At 36.7% G+C, this 23,685-nt stretch overlaps 1 protein-coding gene across 4 annotated transcripts in view; it reads right to left on the bottom strand.

Annotated features, from left to right (window-relative positions):
- Nucleotides 1-23,685, bottom strand: part of ACSS3 (acyl-CoA synthetase short chain family member 3) — a 190,080-nt gene that overhangs the window by 101,078 nt on the left and 65,317 nt on the right. For all 4 annotated transcript variants that reach the window (NM_001102137.2, XM_010804755.4, XM_010804756.4 and 1 more), the window contains 2 exon segments: nucleotides 14,466-14,561; nucleotides 14,642-14,722. In NM_001102137.2, the coding sequence (NP_001095607.1) occupies nucleotides 14,466-14,561; nucleotides 14,642-14,722 (177 nt within the window).

Here is a 23,685-nt window from a genome sequence, read left to right as displayed (position 1 = left end):
TTACTGTCTACTCTAGTCCTAAACTTCTCTTAAGGGACTAATAGAAAGATTTTTGAGCCAGGATATAATCCATTTACAAGGTATGTGACCTAAGGCAACTTATTTAATTTCTTTGATCTTCATTTAGTTCTGTCATCAGAAAATTGCACCAAACCAGGTGCAAGTATCTAATGTAGAGTATTAATGGTTCAATGTAGCTTCTGGAAATTTTTTCACATTTTCTACACACTGTAATACATTTCTTAGGTGGTGTCTTCAATTTTGCTTTCTATCCTTTACACTACTCTTAATTCTTTGACTATATTGTCAGTGCTTTTATTGCAAGGAGGGCATCTGATACTTTCTCTGTTTCTCTATCAATCCTAGCAAGATGCTACGCTCACAACAGGTACCCAATAAATATTGTTGTTGGAGCTACGACAGTAGTTGCACTTGCCTGTTCTATCATGAAACACAGGCACACACAGAGAAAAATACTCAAAAAAAGGAATCTTTCAACAACTAGTCTTGTAAGAAACCTAAAAGATGCTAGCATCAGGTTTACAATCCGTTCCAATTGAGATACTAAAATTATACAGCCTGAATCAAAGTAATAACTGAGTCATCATTTTTCTTATTTCATACAAACACAAAAAATACATTGTTGTTATACTATACTTAAAAGAAAGAAAGAAATTTCCATTGTACGAGGAAAAAGAGAGAAAGTCTTTGGTGTATGCCTATGGAGTATATTAGTTAACAATATTATGGCAATTCGTGGCTAAAAAAAAAAAAGGAACAGATTTCATACTTGAAAGAAGCAAATCTCTGTCCTTGAAAAGGGGATAATCAATAAAGAAAACAGGTTAACATAGATGGAAGTGCAAATGTCTTGCAAAAGGATTATAACTCTATACATGCAAGTAACAATTACACTGTTAAAATGAAGCCTGGGAGGCACTGAGAATTCAGAACATTCACATGTGGAAAATACATCATAGGATGTCTTCACAGAGATTACAAACACAAAGCCGAACAGAGCAGACGACAGCCATGGAGGAAACACTGGGGATGACCTAACAAGAGTGTTCAATACTAAAATAACTTGAAAGTAGTTCAAAGAAGTATCCTCAATATTCTGCAACATGAGCCTTTCATACTGCAAAATGTTTTAACGTTTTGATCCAGGTATATATGGTGATGATAATGTCACTATTTCATATAAATTGATATTATACATGCTATATTTTGTATATATTTTATAGATACATATCCATATCATAATATTTCTTTGAAGCTTTCACACTGACTTCACGTACATTATTTTACTAAACTTTTACACAAATAAAGGCGAGTGCAGAGTTCATTTCTACACTAAGCATACTGTAAAGGAAAAAAAAATAGGGCTATCTAAACTTTTCCTTCCTCCCATGAAATCAGGAAAAGAACATTCAAAAAGAGACTATCAAGCTGAATGACCTGAAGTTTTCAAAGATATACAGGCAGTTTAAAAGCTTGTAATGATAAAGCCCATCAAAAAGTAGAAGTGAAAGGTTATATATGTTTGGAGAATAATGAACCATGAAATGTTCTGTACTATTTGCAGATGAAAGACTTCCAGGCCACTCTCATTTCAATCACAAGTTCTACTCTGAAAGGACAGATCCTTGAGGGGAGAGACCACGGGGTTATTTTCCACATCTGCTGTGCATTCTTCAAAGATGGTAGGAGCAGGATCAACACATGCCCGTGTGCTGATTCCTTTGACTGGTGCTCAGAAGAGAATGAATGGGGTCCAAAGGGAGCGGACTCTAATGTGCTGATGACCACGTCAGAGTTGGGAGGACAAACACTTTGAAAGAAGAAATGCGGAATATGTGAAAATTCAAGCATTACAATGGCTGGGCTGCATGGGAATGAATGCCTGGTGTTTATATTGTAGAATTTTATTCTGGGAAAGAAAACATTCATAGCTTTGAATAACAGTAGCTTATAATATCTAGCATTTATGGCACAATTATATTCTGGCAACTATCCTAAGGTATTTCAATGGATTAACCAATTTAATGTCATGTAAGAGAGGTACTATTAATAGTAATATTTATAGATGAGAAATAAAGGGCTGAATTATTCAGAATTGGTTTGTATATTTTAGTTGGGCAGGCCAATGTGGCTTCCAGAATTGCATATATTAAATATGTACACATCAGTGAACAAAAATAAATCTTTGCTTCTTGAAAAAGATACAATGGATTACTTAATTTGTTCATGAAGTTCTCTACTAAAGAGAAAATCAGAATTACTTTTTCCTTTCTTGGGGGAAAAAAGTCTTTACTTACAAATCAAGTTTTTTTTTTTTTCCTGATATCTTCATTCAGGCATTTATTAACAAATATTTATTGAGAACTGAAAATCTGTCCAGAACAAGACAAGAAGCTGAGACTCGATGGTGAGCAAACACTAACATGATTCCTTTCCTCACAGAGTATGGAGCAGAGAGAGGTAGATAAATCAGAGGAGCATAAAAATTAAAGTGAAATGGCAATGGTGCCATAAACCAAGAAGGAAAAAAACCCAGGTGCTTAAGAAAGACTATGTAGATTTGCCCTAGTCAGAGAGGTCAAGGAAGGCTTCTCTCAGGAGGTGACACTTGGCTGTGCTGTAAAGGATAAGAGGTATATATTTCAGGCAACGAGTCAGAAAATTCCTGTAGCAGATATGAGCATAACAATAACATCAGAAAAATAGAAGCATGTTTTCCTCAGAAGGGAAGAAAGTAACTAAGATAGATGAAAGTCAAAACTTCCAAACATTGAAGAGTCAAATATGAAGAGGACTGAAAATGTCCACTGGCATATGCAAAATATAATTACTAGTTGCTGTTGTTGTTTAGACGCTAAGTCCTGTCTAACTCCTTGTGACCCATGAACTACAGCATGCCAGGCTTCCCTGTCCTTCACTATCTCCCTGAGTTTCCTCAGACTCATGTCCATTGCATCAGTGATCCATCCAACTATCTCATCCTGTCTCCCCCTTCTCCTCCTGCCCTTAATCTTTCCCAGTATCAGTGTCTTTTCCGAACAGCTGGCTCTTTGCATCAGGTGGTCAAAGCACTGGAGCTTCAGCTTCAGCATCAGTCCTTCCGATGAATATTCAGGACTGATTTCCTTTAGGATTGACTGGTTTGATCTCCTTGCAGTCCAGGAAACTCTCAAGAGTCTTCTCCAGCCTCATAGTTTGAAAGCACCAATTCCTCAGCGCTCAGCCTTCTTTATGGTCCAACTCTCACATCCGTACATGACTACTGGAAAAAATCATAGCTTTAACTATACAGAACTTTGTTGGCAGTGATGGCTCTGCTTTTCAATACACTATCTAGGTTTGTCATAGCTTTTCTTCCAAGGAGAAAGCGTCTATTAATTTCATGGCTGCAGTCACCATACACAGTGATTTTGACCAGGAAAATAAAATCTGTCACTGTTTCCACTTTTTCCCAATCTATTTGCCATAAAGTGATGGGGCCAGATACTACCATCTTTGTTTTTTGAATGTTGAGTTTTAAGCCAGCTTTTCCCCCTCTCCTCTTTCACCTTTATCAAGAGGCTCTTTAGTTCCTTTTTGCTTTCTGCCATTAAAATGGTATCATCTGCATATTTGAGGTTGTTGATATTTCTCCTGGCAATCTTGATTCCAGCTTGTGAGTCATCCAGCCCAGCATTTCATATAATATACTCTGCATATAAGTTAAATAAGCAGGGTGACAATACACAGCCTTGATGTACTCCTTTCTCAATTTGGAACCAGTCCATCATTCCATGTCCAGTTCTAACTGATGCTTCTTGTCTTCCATTCAGGTTTCTCAGGAGACACAGGTAAGGTGGTCTGGTATTCTCACCTCTTTAAGAATTTTACAGTTTGTTGTGATCCACACAGTCAAAAGCTTTGGCACAGTCAGTGAAGCAGAAGTAGATGTCTTTCTGAAATTCCCTTGCTTTTTCTATGATCTAGAGGATGTTGGCAATTTTATCTTTGGTTCCTCTGCCTTTTCTAAATCCAGTTTATACATCTGAAGTTTTCGGTTCACGTACTGCTGAAGCCTGGCTTGGAGAATTTTGAGCATTACCTTGTTAGCATGTGAAATGAGTGCAACTGTATGGTAATCTGAACATTCTTTGGTACTGCCTTTCTTTGGGATTGGAATGAAAACTGACTTTTCCAGTCACTAAAGAAATTATCAAAAGCTGTTATTATGAAATGAAGATGACAGATGTCAGTTTGAGAGGATTGTGGAGTTAAGTTCTAGGTTAGAAAGTGGAGCTATTGGGTATAGGCAAGAGCCTTCCAAGATGAAGAAAGCTGTAACTGCATGGGGACAGGGAATCAACAATTTATGGGTTTTTTTTTTTTTTTTTTTGCTGCTGTTTGTTTGTTTTACTGAAAGAAACAGGAATGTGTTGAAAATTTGGCAATTATCAGGAAGCTAAAATCAAAGCAGACAACCAGGAACATGTAGGCCTACATGGCCTGTATGGCAGGAGTTCCCAGCTTCCAGGATCTAATGCCTGATCATCTGAGATGAAGCTGATATAATAATAATAATAAAAATAAAGTGCACAATAAGGATAATGTGCTTGAATCACTTGAAACCATCCTCCAACTCCAGTCCGAGGAAAAACTGTCTTCCACGAAACTGGTCCCTCGTGTCAAAAAGGTTGGGGACTGCTGCTCTGTGGCAAAAAAGAAAATCTTATTTAAATATCCATTGTAAGTTTTATGGTGAAACAGATTGCTTCAAGTGGGTAACTATTCTGTACTTGGAGGTTTCACTGAATATCCAACTTAATTATAACCATTTTTAATTTTTTTTCAGCTAATGTAATTATTCATTCATAATATCATAAACCATTTGTACTCAATAAAAGAGAAATGTTTCATGAGCTGATTTTTGTACTCTAGATGATTTGGCACAGAGTAAGCTGCAAATCTCCTAATACTTCAGAACATCAATTTTTGTTAAATTAAAATGCATCACTAGGGAAAGATATCATCACAGATACCAATTCACTGTCTACCTCATACTATAGTTTTAATATGCTATAATTCATTAAGAATAAAAATAAATCTTTGATCAATGAAATTTACAAATTTATTTTTATTCAGAAAAGATAATCCTATGAAGACATGAATGATCTACTAAATTATTCTGTTCACTATTCAAAGAATCCATTTATATTATGTAATGGAAGATTTTTGTTTCCTAAATTAAAAATAATAATAACACTAAAATAAAACAATGCCAATTTAGCAATCCAACTAAAATTGGGGCACAAGTGGGACAATTATTTTGTGGAAGTTAATAAAGACTTTTTTCATTTCCTGGCCTAGTGACGAGTCAGGACTCCGTTATACTTTAGTTTTGCTTTAATTAATCAAGCAAGTTTTCGCCCTGTGTTCTGCATGCTCCAGTTGTCAATTAATCCTCTTAGAAATTCATTTACACAATGAATTTTCTGTGTTTCCTGAAAGGCACTGTGCTGGACACTGCACGTACAGAAATGACAAACATCCCCGTCCTCAGTTGACAGTATCACAGGTCTGTATTCACAAGACCAAAGGAATCTAGACGGTAGAATGCAATTATAAAGAACTTCGATCAGCCAGAGGAAAGCACGGAAATATCAGAGAGAAGATGAAATCCAAGTTGATCCCTTAAGAAAAAGAACCACTCTGCTACATGATCAGAACAAAAGTGGAATTTCAGTAGAGGAGACAACTTAATCACTGGCAGTTCGATCCTGGGTTGGGAAGAGCCCCTGGAGAAGGGAAAGACTACCCACTCCAGTATTCCGGCCTGGAGAATTTCATGGACTGTATAGTCCATGGATGGCAAAGAGTCGGACATGACTGAGTGACTTTCACTTTCACTTTTTTCTGTTCATGTAAGTGCTAATAATGACTGGATTGCTGAGTAGGAAGCTGAATTAGAGGTCAGAACAAGAGACAGATGTTAAAGATGGGCAAAGAGCAGATGACTACAGATCATTCGTATCATGCAAATAAGTTTGAATTTTGTTCTTTGACATCTCTTTTAGTAACTTTTCTAAAGGAGATCAGTCCTGGGTGTTCTCTGGAAGGAAAGATGCTAAAGCTGAAACTCCAGTACTTTGGCCACCTCATGCAAAGAGTTGACTCGTTGGAAAAGACTCTGATGCTGGGAGGGATTGGGGGCAGGAGGAAAAGGGGACGACAGAGGATGAGATGGCTGGATGGCATCACTGACTCAATGGACATAAGTTTGAGTGAACGCTGGGAGTTAGAGATGGACAGGGAGGCCTGGCGTGTGATTCATGGAGTCGCAAAGAGTCGGACATGACTGAGCGACTGAACTGAACCGACTGAATTAAGTTTTTTATATGAGATAATTTTAGATTTACAGGGAACTGTAAGAAATAATACAGAAATATGTCATGTACCCTTAACAGCTTTCCCAATCAGTAACATCTTGCAAAACTATAGCTTACTATCACAATTAGGACACGATATAATCAAGATAAAGAACAGTTCCATCTCTACAAGGAGATGTTGCCTTTTTGTAGCCAAAGGTGTTTACTGCAGTATGTAGGAAAACCACTGATGTTTGCATGTTTATCTTGTATCCTGAGATCTGGCTGAACTCACTTATTAATTACAGGTTTTTAAATATGTTTTATAATTTCCTAGACAATCATGCCATTTTCAAATAGAGACAATTTTATTTCTTCCTTTCTGATATGTTTCTCTTTTTGTTTTCATATATTGCCTTATCAAATTAACTAGGACCTTTATTGAATGAAGAGGTGAGAGTGGACATCCTTGCTTTGTTCTCAAACATAAGAAATACTTAGTCTTTCATTATTAACTACTGGCCATTAGCTGTCCCTTTTAGAGAGGCTTATGGCTCCTCCAGTGGCTCAGCAGTAAAGAATCCACCTAAAGCGCAGGAGACGCGGGTTCGATCCCTGGGTCAGGAAGATCCCCGGGCATAGGAAATTGCACCCCACACCACTATTCTTGCCTGGGAAATCCCATGGACAAAGGAGCCTGGCAGGCTTCACACTCCATAGTGTTGTGAAAGGGTCAGACACGATTTAATGACTAAACAATAAGAAAGTGGTAACACATTTTCCAAATTTTTCTTTCCCTTGAGAATGTCTTTATTTCTCCTTTATCTTCAAAATATATTTGCATGAATACAGAATTCTGATGGACAGTTCCTTTCTTCTCACACTTGAAAAACATTCTGTCACTTTCCTTTGATCTCCCTAGTTTCTAAAAAATCCTATCTTTCAAAGGGATTTACCCATACAGATGAGAAATCTTTTCTCTCTCACTACTTTCAAGATAATTTTTTTTGCCTTCAATTTTCAGAAGTTTGATTAAGGTTTTTTTGTGTATGTCGATTTCTTTATAGTAACGTTGTTTGAGGGTTTACTCAGTCTTGAACCAATAGATATATATACCATTGGCCAAGTCTGAGAAGATGAGAAGTTTTCAGAAGTTTTCCATTATTTTTTTCAAGCCCGCTGTCTTTCTCCTCGCCTTTCACGACTGAAATCACAAATGCTATATTTTTTGTTATCATTCCATATATCCCTGAGGCTCTGTTAGTTGTTTGTTTTCAGTCTGTTTTCTTTCTGTTGTTTAGATTGCCTAATTTCTATTGCTTCTTCTTCCAGTTCATTAATTGTTTCCTCTGTCCCCTCCGTTCTGGTATTGAGCCCATCCATTGAGTTTTTATCTTTGCTATTACGTTTTTCAACTCTAAAATTTCCCTATGATTATTCTTTATAGCATCTATATCTTTGCTGGAACTTATTTTTTAAGGTATTTTTATTTATTTATTATTTTTTAACATAGATTTATTTAAAGCGGAGGCTAATTACTTTACAATATTGTACTGGTTTTGCCATACATCGACATGAATCCGCCACGGGTGTACTTGTGTTCCCCATCCTGAACCCCCCTCCCACCTCCCTCCCCATACCGTCCCTCTGGGCCATCCCAGTGCACCAGCCCTGAGCACCCTGTCTCATTCATCGAACCTGGACTGGAGATCCATTTCACATATGATATTATGCGTGTTTCAATGCCATTCTCCCATATCATCCCTCCCCCTCCCTCTCCCACAGAGTCCAAAAGACTGTTCTATATGTGTCTCTTTTGCTGTCTCGCATACAGGGTTTGTTACCATCTTTCTAAATTCCATATATATGCATTAGTATACTGTATTGGTGTTTTTCTTTCTGACTTACTTCACTTTGTATAATAGGCTTCAGTTTCATCCAACTCATTAGAACTGATTCAAATGTATTCTTTTTAATAGCTGAGTAATACTCCATTGTGTATATGTACCACAGCTTTCTTATCCATTCATCTGCTGATGGACATCTAGGTTGCTTGCATGTCCTGGCTATTGTAAACAGTGCTGTGATGAACACTGGGGTACACGTGTCTCTTTCAATTCTGGTTTCCTCAGTGTATATGCCCAGCAGTGGGATTGCTGGGTCATAAGGCAGTTCTATTTCCAGTTTTTTAAGGAATCTCCACACTGTTCTCCATAGTGGCTGTACTAGTTTGCATTCCCACCAACAGTGTAAGAAGGGTTCCCTTTTCTCCACACCTTCTCCATCTTTGCTGGAACTTTTTATTTCTTAACTGTAACTATTTTTTGACCTTAAAAAAAATAGAATGTTTAAAGAATGTTCATCATCACTTGTTGAAGCATTTTTACCACAGTTGCTTTAAAATCTTTGTCAGATAATTCTAACATCTCTGTCATCTCAGTTCTGGTACCTATCAACTGTCTTTTCTCATTCAGCTTGAGATGTTTTTAGTTCTTGGTATGAGGTCATCAAATCCTGGATAGTTTCTTGGTATTACATTATGAGACAGACTCCTATTTAAATCTTGTTTCAGGTGGCTTATTTAGATTTCACTCCAGCAAAGAAGGAAGACATAGGGGTAAAAATCCAGGTTCCTCATTTGACCTCCATTGATACCCAACTGGGTACCTTGGTGGCTCAAATGGTAAAGAATCTGTCTGCAATGCAGGAAATCTGGGTTTGATTCCTGGGTGGGAAAGATCCCCTGGAGAAGAGAATAGCTTGGGAGAATGCTCTTCATGACTCTGGGTTGGTTCCCGTTCTAATTGTAGGCTTCTAAAGGCACCTCCCTGCCTGGATAAAGTAAGAGCTCCCTGTTACTGCTCCCAACAAGGCCTCCACTGATATCACAGGGAAGAGACAGGTGGTCTTGTTATTGAAAATCCCCAAAATCCTGTACTCTCTACTAGGCTTCCACTGACTCTATCCCAATGGAGAATGGAAGGGGTATCTCATTACTGGTAGGTTAGGGGGATAAGCCCAGGCTCCTTATTTGGTCTCTACTGTTATTGCTTGTTCAACGGGTCCTCATTATAATCTAACAGGAAGGAAAATCTTGGCTTCCTATTCAAACTCCTCTGACACCACCCTGTGGGAAGAGGGTTAGAATTAAGCTCCTCCTTAAAGCCTAACAATTGTGGAAGTCTAAACTTCCCACTCAGCCTTTGCTGTTGGCAGTGGGGTTGGGACCATGGATCTGTGTGTGTCATCTGTCTGGAGTGCAGCCATCTAAAAGTTTCATGTCTTAGACTGCTCCTTCCTAAACCTTTGGCTTGAGAGGTCAGGCTTGTTGTTTTTGTTATTGTTGTTTCCCTTTTCAGAGGGTTTAGTTTTGTTGTGATTTGCTTTGTCTGCAGTTGTTGGCACTTATAGGTTGTCAGCTTCTTTAGACACAAATCTAAGAGGGAAAAATAAAGCCAAGGTGTCCTCACTATGTTATTTCTCAAATTTCAAGGTCCCTAAAGTCAGTTTTCCTTCTTATCTCCATCTTTTTTTGTTGTTGTTTTTGGTTTTTTTTTTATCTCCATCTTTTAGTCTTACATTTGTTTTAGACATAATGCCTAAAATGTTCAGTTCTACTTAGTGGGAGGAATAGAGAAAAGTATGCCATCTCTAACTTCCTGGAGGCAGAACTCAACCCTTTGAAAAAATTTAAGCAGCGAAGTTCTGCATTCATCTCTGCATTTTAGATGGACAGTGAGGAGAGCTCAGAAATTAGAGTTTTGGCAGAGATGGCCTGGAAAGACATCTGAAGGCAGTATTTATTAGAACATGGTTTAGACTGGCTGTCTGAAATATACAACTGGAAAGCACAGGCACAAGTGAGATCAGAGGCCAAACACAGAATGCACACCAGTCAACAACACACTTACTAAATTGTCACAGCCTCGACTATGCGGCAGGAGGCATGGAAACAAGAGGACACTTTTGACATGTGCTAAAATATGGGAATACCAGACCACCTTAAAATATGGGAATAAGACCACCTTACCTGCCTCCTGAGAAATCAATTTGCAGGTCAAGAAGCAACAGTTAGAACTGTTCATGGAACAACCGACTGGTTCAAAATTGGGAAAGGAGTACATCAGGGCTGTATATTGTCACCCTTATTTAACTACATAAGGATACATCATGTGAAATGCCTGGTTAGATGAATCACAAGCTGGAATCAAGATTGCCGGCAGAAATATCAATAACCTCAGATATGCAGATGACACCATCCTAATGGCAGAAAGCAAAGAGGAAATCTTGATGAAAGTGAAAGAGGAGAGTGAAAAAGGTGGCTTAAAGCTCAGCATTTAAAAAATGAAGATCATCGCATCCAGCCCCATTACTTCATGGCAAAAAAGATGAGGAAAAATGGAAATAGTAACAGACTTTATTTTCTTGGGCTCCAAAATCTGGCCAGACTTCTTACAGGCAGCTGGACTCCTCTCAAATAGCATCTTATTTGCTATTGTGACCAACACAAGGATTCATTGAAAGTTCCTCAAATATGTTTTACCCTGTCATTTCACATCTGACAGCAAGGAGATCAAACCAGTCAATCCTAAAGGAAATAAACTGAATATTCATTGGAAGGACTGAGACTGAAAGTCCAATACTTCGGCTACCTGATGAGAAGAGCTGACTCATTGGAAAAGACACTGATTCTAGGAAAGACTGAGGGAAGTGGGAGAAGGAGGTGACAGAAAATGAGACGGTTGGATGACACCATGGATTCAATGGACATGAGTCTGAGCAAACTCCGGGAGACAGTGAAGGACAGGGAAGCCTGGAGTGCTGCAGTCCATGGGGTTGCAGAGAGTCAGACATGACTGAGCAAAAGAACAACGAGAACAAAAAAAAATGTAAATCAACAAGCTGTAGTGAGCAATAGAATATGATACATAAGGAGAATGAAGTTAGAATCACTTCTTGATTCTTAGTTTAGCTGACTGTAACGTTAACAACAGGGCAGAGTACACGGAAAGAAATGTCTTTGGAGGGAAAAGTGGAGACTGTGAGTTCATTTCACAGCACCTTGACCATAAGGGATGTCTGGGCCATCTGAAAATCCCTAATAATAAGCTGGTGCTTAGCAGGAAGGTTAGATATAGATAGGAGGAGTTAGGAGCCTGGGTTTAAATAATAATACTCAAATCCAATTGCATGGAGATTATCCAGGAAATATAAGCAGAATGAGAAAAGAGGGCTAAGAACAAGACTCTACTATCACCCAATGTTGAGGATCAAAGTAAAAGAAACCAAGAGAGGAAACGGAAGACAGGATGTCAGAGAGGCAGAATGAGAACAGAGAAGTAGCATCCAATTTAGTTCCATAAGCACTTGCTACATGTTTAGTGTGTATTGTCTACTACGCTGAGACTGGCTTGTGACGCCCTCACACTTGACTAGATATAATTCCAGAATAGTGTGGTCAGCTAACTAACAGGCATATGTTCAAGGGGCAATGGAGCCACAGAAAGGGGAACAGAGCAGTCAAAGACTTTGAGGAAATTTTCCAAGCGATGATTACATCTAATCAGAATCTACAAGATAGCTGGAATGAACCAGACAAGGAAAGGACAGAGGGAAAGTCATGTAAGTCAAAAGAAACAGCCTAAACAATAGCAAAAGGATATACAGGGACTCAAGAGGGCAGAGAGAATTACCATCACCAAACACAGGCACCAGGGTTGATGCCATTGAGAGAAAAAATAAAATCAAACTGAAGAAAATCCTTGACTTTGTCTCTTACTAAGCCACCACTGACCTCTGATACAGTAGCTTATGAAACAATGTGGAGAAAAACTGGACTTCACTGGGTTGGAGAATAATTGGAAGAATATAAAGTTCAGACAATAAGGGAAGGGTATTTTTTCCAAGGACTCAGTGGAGAAGAATATAAAGATAGGATAGCTAGAAATGTGCAGAAGTCTAAAAGGCTTCGTTTTATGATAAGAGAGAATCGAGGATGTTTATAAGTTGTAGGAAAGAAACCTGAGTTCACAGATAAGATTTAAAAGGTTAAAAAAAGAAAATCACCCTTTTGTACAACAAATACTAATAGAGCATCTAGACTGTTCTTGAGCTCATCATTTCAAGATAAAGACAAGCAGAGCCCTTTTAATGGTGTGGCAATTATATTTTAAATAAGCTTAAAAAATAAAAAAAAGGCCAATGGTAAATGCACAAAAATTACATGTACTATAATCCTAAAGGCAAACTAATACTTAATAAATACTTATCAATATAATGGCATCTTTGGCTTTGTCACTTTATATTAGCAATTCCACAATTCATTATAAGTATTAGTGTTAAGGCTTATTTTGTTTACTTCCGAGGGAATTATTATTTTAATAAAAACACTTATTCTATTGCAAGGACTTCAGTATGGACACAATTATCAAGATAATTTTATGTTTTAATTATTACAAATACCACAGGGCATATTAAGTCTACAAAGGACAGAGGGATAGTATAAAAGACAAGGAGTAGTACAAGATGGCATAATATTTGTGTCAAAGTTTGCCTTAATATCTCTGAGCATTTCAATACAGAAAATCAGCCAGCTGAAAATGCAGGAATAATCATGCTTTTAAATGTTGACTGGGACTAGGAGATTGCCACAAAGATTAAGAACAGTCTCTGATTCTTTCAGAATCATTGACTTGCAGAATGCTAAGATTTTAAAGAACTTTGACATAATCTAATACTATTATCCACACGTCACATAAAATTCTCTTTTTCATATTCCTCTCTTGATGTTGAAAGACTTTAAGTGAAAGAGAGCCTTCTATTTCAGAAGCTGCCTATTCTACCAATGAACAGTTAAATTTTCTCTGATTTCGCCCAAAAGATAGGTCTCTGGAATTCCACATTACTACATTACTATGTGGCCACTCTTTAAATGTCAAAAGGTTCTTAACAAATATGCACACTAAATATATTACTATTATCAGACTAAACCATTCACAATTCCTTCATTGCTTTCTTGTATGACATTTTCACTCTATTTCCTTTCATCCAAATGCTTTCTAATAAGTTAATGATTTTTTTCTTCTCCTCATTAAACTGAACATAAGTTTCCAAATGTAAGAAGGGAAAATAAGATACTATTGCATATGGTGACTATTTTTTAAAGTCATCCTATCAACCACTGATGTTTGAACTACAGACAATTATAATCACAGGGATTTAACCACATAAATTGTAACCAACTCAAATTTCCCTGACTTTATTTTTGCAATTATATTTTAATATAATTATAAAAGGATTTCCATATTCTCCCATCTTGTGTGTTTTATCCCAAAAGTCCAAGATTATTTTGTGTACTGATTTAGCAAACTACCATTTTACTGTTCCTCTCAACTTCCGATATCCTACAAATCTGATGGACATGTGTTTTAAGTATTTATACAAGGCACTTACTAAAATTAAATAGAATAGGCATAAGAGCAGAATTTTCTAGTATACACACAAAAATATTATTCCTGGTTAACATTAATCCATGCAACTGAATCTTAAAGCTACGAAGATTCAATCTGATCAGTCTAGAAGCATATATACCTCCAACAATTATACATACATACAACATCATCAGAAATTATACATACATCATCTATTATACATACAGAAATTATGTATACATCATCTATTATACATACAACAATCATCAGAAACTACCAAAAATATCTGCTAAAATCAAGAAACCATACAGTTGAAATCCATTAATTCTCTAAAAACACAAAAAGGTGAATCTCTGTTTTGTGATGACTGTTTTCTAAGGTTCTAAATCAGGATCAGTCCAATGATATTTTCTAGAAAGGGACAGACATAAAGTTTTTTAGTGTATATTTTTCAGAATATGGCTTTTGTTGTTTTATGGCTTTGTTCAACACAATTTAAATAGTGTATTTTTTTCTGTGTATTTCTCTGTCTTATGAAATCATATTTTTAAACTGGAAGAAGACATAAAAATGTTCCCTGTCCCCATTCAATTTTTTTTGTTCCTACTTAGACTACTTCTCAGAAACTTTCAGTGAAATTAACACTATGTATATGTGGTATGAATTTTATTACCTCATATAAAACTGTAGTATTTCCATGTAGAAGAGGTCCGTAACAGATATAGGAATGTCCGACAACCCAGCCTAAGTCAGAAGCTGCCCACCACACCTAAACAATAAGAAGAAAATAAAACGCATATATCTTAATCAGATAAATGTCATATAATATGAACTTAAAACCATGATTACCTCTCCAGGTTTAAGTCCATATATGGAAGACATCGACCAGTTAAGCATTACAGCGTATCCTCCAGTGGGCCTCACCACACCCTAAAGGAAAGAAGAGATGAAGTTAAAATCAATAGACAATGTGTTAAAAGATCCTCTTTCTTCATACTATCCACTTAAGAAAAGCACCTGTTTAAAGTATTTCATATTCTAAAGCTATAAATAACTTGGGCTTTCATGTATTAATAATTGTATCTGAATCACCATTTCTTTGACACCTCCAATAACAAACACAGAATAATTTGTTCATACCAGTCCATTTGTAGAATTCATTCTCACAGACCATTCTGGACTTTCTAAAGAAAATATGATTTCACAGAATCACATGCAATAAAAAGAAAAATTTCCAGGGGTAACATCAATTATCAACACTGCATTTTAACACATATTTCCAGAACAAAAATGAAAACCTTCAAAATTAAGTCCACAGAAAGATCAAAGATAGCTGTGTGCCTACGACACAGACCACCATAAGGATATTTATTCCTTAATAGTATTAAATAATAATAGGATGCCTAGAGGAAACAGTCATATTCTAACTAGAGTCTTATTAAAATGCTAACCTGAAGGACCATGCTATCACAGTAGTAGAGCCGAGCAGTTCTTTAGATCTCACTTCTGATGAGTTAGATCTAAGGCTGACAGATTTGATGGTTACAGCATAGCACCATAGCGTTCATGAATCAGTTTGTGAGCAGATATTCTTGAGAGTGAATGTATTCAATGTTAATACAAGATTAATATTTGAAAACTAAGTGCAAGAGTCATCACAGATAAGAACTGACAGCAAATTTAATAACTAATTTCATTTATTGCTTCATTATAAACATTAGTCATTATTGGCTCACAATGACTTAATGATGTGAATATTCAGAACGAGAAAGTGAATGCTTGCTAAGAAATATGTTATAGTTCACTCACAAGTATTTTCAAACATCTCTTAGTAGAGCAACTATAATCACTCAGTGAAGAAAATAATTATTTTACCTGAAAGGCCACACATGGCTGTAATTAATGTTCGTGCTACTGGTTGAACTATTTTGGCACAGCTCTGTAACTATAACACACATGCATGCATCAGGAGAATGAAAAAGAAGCTGACTTCCTGTTTGTTACTAAAATTGCTACTTTCCTCAGGTACCACTAATAAAACATAGGTATCAAGCTGTGGAATACTTTTTATCTACCAGCAGCAACACCTGGTCTCTTGGCAAATGTCACAGGAAGCTTTGCTGGCATTTGACAGGTATGCTTTCTAGCTTGTATGACATGGGTAGCATGCAGCTGGCTCTTTTGATCATCTTGGGAGAGTCAGAAATCCTAAGCTCCTACCAATAATTTTCACACATGCATTTTCCCATGTAATCTGAGCAGATCTTCAATTGCTATATACTATACATGTCTTCCATGTACTTTGCTAATTTTTTGTCTTATTGAGAAGATCTTTTCCTACAGTTCAAAATCTTGATGAATTTGAAACGAATCCACTTGCAAACACTCTTTTCTAAAAAGTTTTATTCATTTGGTAAAGGATAAAATTGGAGGTTTTTTTCATAGACAATATGCTATCAATATTCTGTGAAATTTAATGTCAGGCATGATTTCACTTAAGATGTTTTAGAATTTCTCTTCACCTGTCTGTTGTCCCTGCATTTAGAGGTCATGTTTAATTAATAATTCTAAATATCATTACAAAAGGGTAAATTTTTTATATTAAATGATAGAGAGTAAGAGTAATCAACTGGAAGTGATAGAAAGGAATAAAAGGCTAAGGAGAACATGAATGAGTAGTAATTCATTTGTAAAACTTAGAAGATAATTTAAAGGACAGGTTGTCAAATTTCCGCTTACCTCTCAAGTGAACCCTTCTTTAAAGGTTATTTACCAGTGTTACTTTGTCTATATAATGGTGGCTACTTAAATTCATTTAACCCCAAGAAAGTTAGACTTAAAAATGAAAATTTGCATGAAAAAACTAAGAATTATACAGTCAATAATTTAATGTCTTACTAGCAAAATTATTTTCTTAATTCTAGCAATTACTGTTTTTTATGTTTCCCCACACAAAAGACAGAAATGTCAAAAAATTAGAGGTTGTTATCAGAGATTCTCATTAAAAACAATGAAAACAGAGTTAACAGAGACAGAAAAGCCATGTCTGTTTTTCACTGATATTAACATCCACTTACTTTTAATTTTTTAACAATGAGTATAAAATTTTCATCTGGCATCATTTCTCTATTCATTGATCTATATTCTCAATATGAAATTTGGTCTTGCCACTAACATATTCAGATGACAGCTTTCAATTTTCTTGTTATTTAGTACAGTGTAGGGAAAAAGTGCATAATATCATACTCTCCATGTAGATCTTTTTTTTTTTTTAAACTTTACATAATTGTATTAGTTTTGCCAAATATCAAAATGAATCCACCACAGGTATACATGTGTTCCCCATCCTGAACCCTCCTCCCTCCTCCCTCCCCATACCATCCCTCTGGGTCGTCCCAGTGCACTAGCCCCAAGCATCCAGTATCGTACATCGAACCTGGACTGGCATCTCGTTTCATACATGATATTTTACATGTTTCAGTGCCATTCTTCCAAATCCTCCCACCCTCTCCCTCTCCCACAGAGTCCATAAGACTGTTCTATACATCAGTGTCTCTTTTGCTGTCTCGTACACAGGGTTATTGTTACCATCTTTCTAAATTCCATATATATGTATATATCCATGTAGATCTTTCATAAGAAGTTCAAGAGTAAAAACACTGCAAGATTAGTTTTAAAAAGATAGTTTCTTTCTTATAATATTCAGTTCAGTTCAGTCGCTCAGTCATGTTCAACTCTTTGCGACTCTATGAATGCAGCACGCCAGGCCTCCCTGTCCATCACCAACTCCCAGAGTTCACTCAATATTAACATGTGGTTAAAATTAATATGATAAAGCATTTTTGTTTCTAGTCATTTTTTCCAGGTAATGATAATTAAAATGCAACAGATAAACTCTGTTCAACCTCTGAAAATACATAAACCGTGCTCAAAAAAAAAAAACACCCCACAAATCATTATATTCCAGTATGCATAATTAACCAGAAACAAAAACTGGCATTCTGAAGTCTATTTGAGTATGAGGTAAAAATACTGGTGACCATCAGTGCTTACCCCTACAACACAAGCATGCTGCATTTCATTCTTTTGAATCTGTTACTTTATGCACTTATATCCTACCTTCCTTAAAAGTAAAGCCATTAGATGACCTAATATATTTTCAGAAAAGCCCTATAGCCTCCCAATACACTGCTTTGGTTTTTGTAGGATTAGCATAATACTTAAATTCTTCTGGAAAACTTAAAGACGTTCAGGTGGGAATAAAACTCTGTGCCCCAAATAAAGACACAGAAGTGAATTCTATCTCAGTACAAAAGTAGACAATGTGAAAGTATTCTTTAAACAACACAAAACACTTTTAATGTATATAGATATTCAAAAAAATTCAATCCACACAAGTGAAACTAAAGGCTAATTATTTATCCCCCAGGAATAACAGTTAGTCACAGATGGTTCTTTACGGTTTCCAGTTTAATGAGCTGCCTGTGAACAAAGACAGCCACAAAATATCATAAATGGGTCAATTACTGTAAAACAGAAAACTTGTTTATATCAAGTGTGCACTGTTTGGGTACTACAATTTATGAAGAATGCAGCTGGAATAACATCAGTTGTAGTACAAAAAGTAAGGAAGACTGAGATATGTGGTAAGATTAAGACTTTGGGAGTCTTATCTGAAAAATGTTTTATAATAGATCTAAAATTTGAATGGAAAATCTCAAAATATTCAGGTAGGAGAAGTCTACATAGAGTAACCAACAAAACATTCTTCCCAAGTTAAGCCCCGCTATTAACCTGTGCTATGAGTTTAGTCACTCAGTCGTGTCTGACTCTTTGCGACCCTGTGGACTGTAGCCTGCCAGGCTCCTCCGTCCATGAGATTTTCCAGGCAGGAATACTGGAGTGGGTTTCCATGCCCTCCTTTAGAGGATATTCCCGACCCAGGGATTGAACCCACATCTCCTGTGTCTCCTGCATTGCAGGCAGATTCTTTACCTGTTGAGCCACCAGGGAAGTCATAAAGACTTGTACAAGACAAACACACAAATATACATACATATAATATATATCCATTCACACATACATATGTAAATACATATGCATATATGTCTACATGTATACACACATGCATATGCTTTGTATGTATGCATGCTTATATATACATTTCAATTCAGTCTGGCAAATTAAGTAGAAACAAAAGAAGAAGAAAGGGGAAACAAAAATATTACCTGAAAAAAAGAAATCCACCACCATGGGACCATTGGAGTCAATGAGTTGAAAAGTATGAGGTATTGCTCTGCTTACTTAAAAAACCCACCAACCAACAATATTCTTGTTCTTATAAGAGTTTTACGGATGATATCCCCTCTTCCTAAAACGAACCCTCACCCCTTTTCTGCACCTGGTAACCTCCTGCTTCATCACAGGAGTACCTAACAGCATTGTGAAAGTGCTGCCTCTTCTGGAAGCCATCCAAACCCACTGCTTGTGTTAAAAGCCTCTCCCCGCTTTTTCATGGCCACAAGTCCTGCACACTTCGCTGAGCCTCTGGGCACTAACAACATCCACCCACTGCTCAGTCTCCTCCTCCACTCTCAGCGCCATAAGAACGCCTTTGTATCTTCAGCATAGAACAGACAATTAATACATACGTCAACTGATTTAAACAGTGAACAATTTAATGAATAAGCAATATATGAAAACTATAATTAAAAAAATATTATTCTTTGTTCAAGAGAAATCCTTGAAATTTACAGAACTTAATGCCGTATTAGTAGAAATGGAATGATTCCATTTGGTTTACTTCTTCAAACATAAAATCTCTTGCTGCAGGCTTTCTGATGACTCTGAAGCCACCTCTATCGATGATACTTCAGCAGCAGTATAATTTTTTATGGATCTGAGCAACTGTGAGATCAGGGACAAAGGTATAGTGAGTTCAGCCTTTAGCTGCAAGAATTGTGAAAGTGAAAGTCGCTCAGTCTTGTCCAGCTCTTTGCAACCCCATGGACTATATAGTTCATGGAATTCTCTGGTCAGAATACTGGAGTGGGTAGTCTTACCCTTCTCCAGGGGGATCTTCCCAACCCAGGGATCAAACCCAGGTCTCCCACATTGTAGGCAGATTCTTGACAAGCTGAGCCACAAGGGAAGCTGCAAAAATTGTACTACAGATTAAAAAATTTTTTTCACAGGTTTTTTTATTTAACTTTCTCTTATCTTTCTCTATGGTCTAGAATATAAATAAGTCACCTAACACATAGGAATAAAAGTTGATGTAAGTTATAGAAAACTCACATCAGAATAAAGGCCTTGCCTACCACCTTCCTATTACAGCCGTCTTCCTAATTATTTCCCCTGTGCTCCTATGCCACTTTTTATTTTTTTGGTTATCACCATACCTCCATGACAACAAGCTGAAAGAAGGTAAATATGACCATCACTAAATCTCCCATTCCCAGAATGACACCCAATCCAGAGGAGGTATTCTTCTACTGTATAGTTCCTTGAAGTACCTTGAATACAGTCAACCAAACCAAACAGAATAAACACACATAACAATACAGAAATGTATGCAAAGCAGCTCAGTTGTAGAATATGCTAGAATATGTGCAGCAGCTAGCAGATCAATCTGTCATACAACAATCTGACAAATCCAGAATTGGCAGATGCAGAAATGCAAATATGCCCTAAATATATCTGCAAATTACAGCCAAAGAACAGAAAGAATTATGTGTCTTATAGGCACCTATGGGAAACGAGCATTTTAAGTAGAGTATTTTTATGGGTTCACAACACTATTTTTCTTCATAAAGATCAAGAAAACAAACTAAATTATGACATGAAATTTATATTTAAATATGTCATAAATTCATGTATGCTCATCTTTCCTGTATTTCTATTCCTGGAATCTCAATATTAAAAATTCAGATCCTATTAATCCTGATTATACCTGCCAAAAATGAACTGAGAATCTTATGAATAAAGAGGCATCGGGATACTCAGTATTTTGTGATAATCTATAATGGAAAATAATATTTAAAAAGAATATATATTTATATATATATGGGATTTTTGGTTCATGTAGTTGTTATTAAATTATGAATTGATTTTAACATATATATATTTATATATGATTGAATCACTTTGCTGTATACCTGAAATTAACACAATATTATAAATCAACTATATTTCAATTTAAAAAATTAGAGGAATCTGGAGCTAACTGGAAAAGTAGATTATTAAATATTTTGGATCTGTTATGGCCCAGTTCTAAGGTTAGTGCCATAGTATATTCAAAGGTGTATGAAATATATTCTACACTTTTAGAGAACATGCAATGTTATGAAGATAAGTAAATGAAAAGTAATATATTTCAAAAGTAGAAAAAAATAAGTGGCAAAAGTATTTGTTGGCAACATATACTTTCAATGCAATTGAAATTCTAAAGTGCACTGAAGGGATAAGAGAAATATTTCTGAAAGACCTTTAAAATTGACTACTTTGTGTTGCCATTCTGCATGCCCTGCTCTGTAAAACCTACTCAATCCCATGAATTAAACACTAGTCCTCTACATCATCTAGCTGATGATATTCCAAGGGTCTAGCTCCAAATCGAGATGTACTCTTGAACCCAGAACTTCATTTCCAACTACCGGCTGGGCATTTCCATGTTAATGTCCCAAAGAGACATCATACTCAGCATATACAAAACCTCCCAGTTTTCCCAGCCCCAAACCATTCTCTTGTTTCTAGTTTAGTAAATAAACAAAACCACTTTCCTATGTTCTCAGGTTCAAAGCCTTGTACTCTTCCTCTGTTTTACTCTTATCCTTGATTGCTGCTGCTGCTGCTGCTGCTAAGTCGCTTCAGTCGTGTCCGACTCTGTGCGACCCCATACACGGCAGCCCACCAGGCTCCCCCGTCCCTGGGATTCTCCAGGCAAGAACACTGGAGTGGGTTGCCATTTCCTTCTCCAATGCAGGAAAGTGAAAAGTGAAAGTGAAGTCGCCCAGTCGTGTCCGACCCTCAGCGACCCCATGAACTGCAACCTACCAGGTTCCTCCGTCCATGGGATTTTCCAGGCAAGAGTACTGGAGTGGGGTGCCATTGCCTTCTCCGATTGCTCCCTAATAAATGGTCCAAAACTAAGCACAGCTTGAAATCCAATCTCCTTGCTTCCATTGTGTAATGGTGCAAGGGTTACCTTCCTTCATATTTTTGTCTCCTTCTTAAGAAACATCAGTGCTCTCCATTCCTTACAGGCAGTATATAACCTAAACTTCTTGGGTAAATTTTAAACAATTGGCCCCTGCCTATAAATCTGGCCATTTCTCTACTTTTTTTGCACCAACTGCAGTAGCCATCCTGGAGCCTTACACGCTCCTGTCTTTACTTATATTGACCCAATCAACCTGGAATGCCCTCCTCCTCATGAGGTCACCTGATGTAAAATTTGTACTCGTCCTTCAAATGTCATACCATCGAGTGCTTTCCCTGACATCTCCCTGATAAAACAGCACTCTCACTCTCCCATCACCCTTCCTCTGTTTTATTTTTCCTCATAACACATCACCTATTACATAGCTCTTTGTTCAGTGCCTGTATCCAGCCACAGAACTCTAAAAAGATGGTCAGATATGTATTTGGGTGCTCAGTAATATTTGTTGAACTAATGGAATTTAATCCTTCAGATGCCATTCAAACTCATCTTTTCTTCAAGAGACCAAAGTAGGGTTTTTTCCTCTTAGGGAAAGATCACAGTCTATCTTACATTATCTGTGTTGATATATTGCAACCCCTACTATGCTGAAGGGACTGTGGTTTACTAATTTTTTATCTCTTTTAGCACCCAATGAACATCCATGAACTAAATTCAGCGTGAATAGAAATCTTCAAACAATTAAAGCTTTCTCCAATCTATAGAAATAGATTAATCTTTGGGATGGTACTGTTAATGTAACAAAAAAAAAAAAAATGAGGATGATAAAAACATCAAACAATTTTCAGTTTGGGCATCTAAGAATTCCAGAAAGTAGTTCTTGATGCAAAGAAAATATGGGATATCTAGGTTTCTTCTTTATTTGGAATCATCACTTTTCAGACTGAATGCCCTATATATTACTTTTATTTTATTTCCACTACACTAGCTGAGTCAATTTTAAACTGATGGCAAACTATTCTTCTGCCCTCTCATATTGATCCCCATCCAGGCAACAGTGAATTTCAGTGATTAAAAGTCTCAAGGTAGCACCAAAAGTTTTTGTAAGATTCCTTCAGGCTTTTAAGGAACTAAAGTGATTTTTATTTTTTGGTTAGGCTCTACTATGTTTTCAGGGTCAGTGGTTGGCTCTCATGTTGATACTTTTATATGAGATTATAACTTGCTGTGTCCCTTTTATTTCGCAGCCAAATGTTCATTTGGATTCATTGTGGCTGGTACATAATGCTTAACTGCACAAAGTGGAAGGGACAGACTGCATCCAGTAATCATTTGGACTGCTTAAACAGACAAATCTGCAATGTAAGAAAATTTTATTTTTCAGATGACCAGAGTTCTTAAAAAAGCACAGGGCTTTGATTCTACAATGACACAAATATTTTTATGTATATGCATTAATTTATTTATTCACACAACAAAAGTGTGGGTACCAACTACATACAGAACACGATGGTAGACCAAAATGTAACAAAACATTGTGTCTGTAGTCAGAGAGAATATACCCTTCTACCAAATGTTTTCTTTTTCACAAGCAAGTGAATTTCATATAAAATGTTTTAAGTCTTGATCTTCCTTTGCTGCTGCTGCTGCTAAGTCGCTTCAGTCGTGTCCAACTCTGTGCGACCCCGTAGACGGCAGCCCACCAGGCTCCACCGTCCCTGGGATTCTCCAG

Source organism: Bos taurus, chromosome 5, assembly GCF_002263795.3.
Source record: "Bos taurus isolate L1 Dominette 01449 registration number 42190680 breed Hereford chromosome 5, ARS-UCD2.0, whole genome shotgun sequence".
Classification (NCBI taxonomy): domain Eukaryota; kingdom Metazoa; phylum Chordata; class Mammalia; order Artiodactyla; family Bovidae; genus Bos; species Bos taurus.
The sequence above is the reverse complement of the archived record's forward strand: the minus strand, read 5'-3'. Positions and strand labels throughout refer to the sequence as shown.